General features: G+C 35.7%; 1 protein-coding gene across 1 annotated transcript in view; it reads left to right on the top strand.

Moving 5' to 3' along the window:
- Window positions 1-2,500, top strand: part of LOC138007212 (centromere protein S-like) — a 6,686-nt gene that overhangs the window by 2,947 nt on the left and 1,239 nt on the right. The window contains exons 4-6 of the mRNA XM_068853993.1: window positions 952-985; window positions 1,524-1,590; window positions 2,390-2,500. The exon at window positions 2,390-2,500 is cut by the window's right edge and continues 1,239 nt beyond it. Coding sequence (XP_068710094.1) covers window positions 952-985; window positions 1,524-1,590; window positions 2,390-2,500 — 212 coding nt within the window. The remainder of the gene's footprint in view (window positions 1-951; window positions 986-1,523; window positions 1,591-2,389) is intronic.

Raw genomic sequence — 2,500 nt, 5'->3', positions numbered from 1 at the left:
CTGCTGTAATATCTGCGTATTTTAAATTGTACATGTTGTACTTTTAGTTAATTCCCAATCTACATTCTAGGGTATTATTGCATGAGTTACTTATACTACGTAAGCTTAGTATTTGATAAATTTGTATGCTTTTACTTATATTTTCTTAATTATTTAGCACATTCACATTTAAATGAGTCTTGAACCCAGGAGTGTAATGTGGGTAAATAAAGTGCTACAACTACTACTACTACCATACTACCACCACCACCACTACTACTACTACTACTACTACTACTACTACTACTACTACTACTACTACTACTACAACATACATACATGGACATCTGCCGGAGGTGCCATAGTTTGCTTTCGATTTGACCTAGTTGGGCTGCGTCATTGCTGTACTTTACTACAATGACTAGCTGGGATTATCATTATTATTATTATTATTATTATTATTATTATTATTATTATTATTATTATTATTATTATTATTATCATTATTATTATGCTAAAAAAGACACTTAGGGCGCTTTCCCTTTGTCAGAACTGGCCGGCCAGACCCATCAGTTTGCATAGAAAATGAAACAATTTGAAGGAACACTTGCATGATAATCCTTCGTTTTCTTCTCCCGCAGTGTATATCATCCTCGCAGAATGTTAATTTGAAGGCGTTTTAGAGTTAGTCCTTCCAAATGCCTGGTCTGGCCGGTCAGTTCTGTCAAATGGAAAGCGCCCTTAGTGTTGCATATCAAAAGTAGGTGTGCATCAAATTACATGCATCTCTTGACATCATTGCATTGCATAAAATATTCCAGTTACTCTTCCAGCACAATCTGCAGTACCCCAATCCATTTTCCCCTCTATTCTTCAGCTGTGTTAGTGATGGCAAAATTCAGTTTACCTTGTTGAAAGGACCCCCAAAGCAGTCTAACAGCAAAATTATTTATGGTTTTTTGTGTTTTTTAGAGTCATTTGCAACAGATCTGGAACTGTTTGCCAAGTAAGTTTAAATGATACTTGATTGATGGATCATGTTGTAACAGATGCTGATTGAGCTTTCTTACAGCACTATTACCAGTTACTTTGGATCCAATCTTATTGTGTTTCATTGGCAACAAAATGTCTTAAATCCCAATTATTATATTGATTTTCTCAGAGTTAAAATTTCCTTTGTTAAATGAAAAAATTATAACGTTGGGTGTTAGTCCTGGTTTTTCTATACATGGCCAGTTGTACTCTATACCAAGGCTTAGGACGATAAAATGTTGAAAGTACATTGAACCAAAAGTGCTCATGAAAGGAATGTTAAATTGGCACTGAAAAAAGGTTGCAAAGGATTATGACTGTCACATCATGTAATAATATGATTATTATATGTCACCAGTAATGGTGTATAATAATAATTATTATTTACTGACTGTTTTTGTAGCATTTCTGTGACCTGATTGTATTTTTCTGCCTCAGTATTTAAATTTTTCTCATGGAATAGAATTTTCAAAAGTCCCATTTTGTTAAACATTTCATTATTTTTTTGGCAGACATGCCAAAAGATCCCAAATAAACTGTGATGATGTTCTCTTACTTTCAAGGAAAAGTTCAACTTTGGTAGGTACACAGAATACATGTATGTCTTCCAAGGATACTGTAAATTGGAGCTTGATTTCCTAGGAGGTGCTAGGTACTTCACTTGACCATTGATGGTGACCTCCATTTATAACTGAGTAGAAGTTAACTGAAGTTATAGACACCAGACAGTTTTTACTGCCCTTATTGGATTGTTCAATCTAGCAACATTCCTGCAGAGGGTAATTTCCACCTATCCTTTTCATATTGCCTTCAACCAAGACATCAATTAAAACTCTCCTGAACTGCCTGCAAATAGTATTCAGAAACCTGCAAGAGAGTGGATCAAGGGTTGAGGCTCATCCTTACAACATTGTATGCAGGGTTTTCAATAAGAGTAGCTAAATTTTGGGGTTATGCGGATGTAGGACCACGTGTATTCATTAAAGGCAACTACTGTTATCTCCAAATCCCTCAGACTAAAAGTACTAAATAATTGACAGGTTCAAAGTACAGGTCAATTTTCACAGGTCACTCATTACAAAACCTTTACTAATGCTAAACTTTATAGGCCTTGTTAGGCTTAAGAAGGAAGTTTAGGGCTAAGGTTAGCCAATTCAAAGGTTTTGGGTTGCTTAGTTAGTACCGGTATTAGGTAAGGCAATGACCTGTAACAAGTGACCTGTGTTATAAACCTGCTGGCAAATTGAAGTGAAATACGGAAGCTGGTGAGTTTCACCAGGATCCTTACATTCAAATACTGTTCTATAATCGATGGCTTGAGTCGTCTTACTTTTACATATCACCTAATTTCTGATTAAGTCATCAACCGTTTTTGCAGGCTGCACACATGGAAGGAAAGAGTAAAGAGCTGAGCAAAGCTCATGAAGCAGAAAAGGCAAACAGAAAACAAAAAAAGGCAAAGAAGAGCAAAATGGCAGAAGACACTGCT

Source organism: Montipora foliosa, chromosome 6 (assembly GCF_036669935.1).
Source record: "Montipora foliosa isolate CH-2021 chromosome 6, ASM3666993v2, whole genome shotgun sequence".
Classification (NCBI taxonomy): Eukaryota; Metazoa; Cnidaria; class Anthozoa; order Scleractinia; family Acroporidae; genus Montipora; species Montipora foliosa.
Note: the sequence above shows the minus strand (reverse complement) of the source record. Positions and strands in the feature narration are given on the sequence as shown.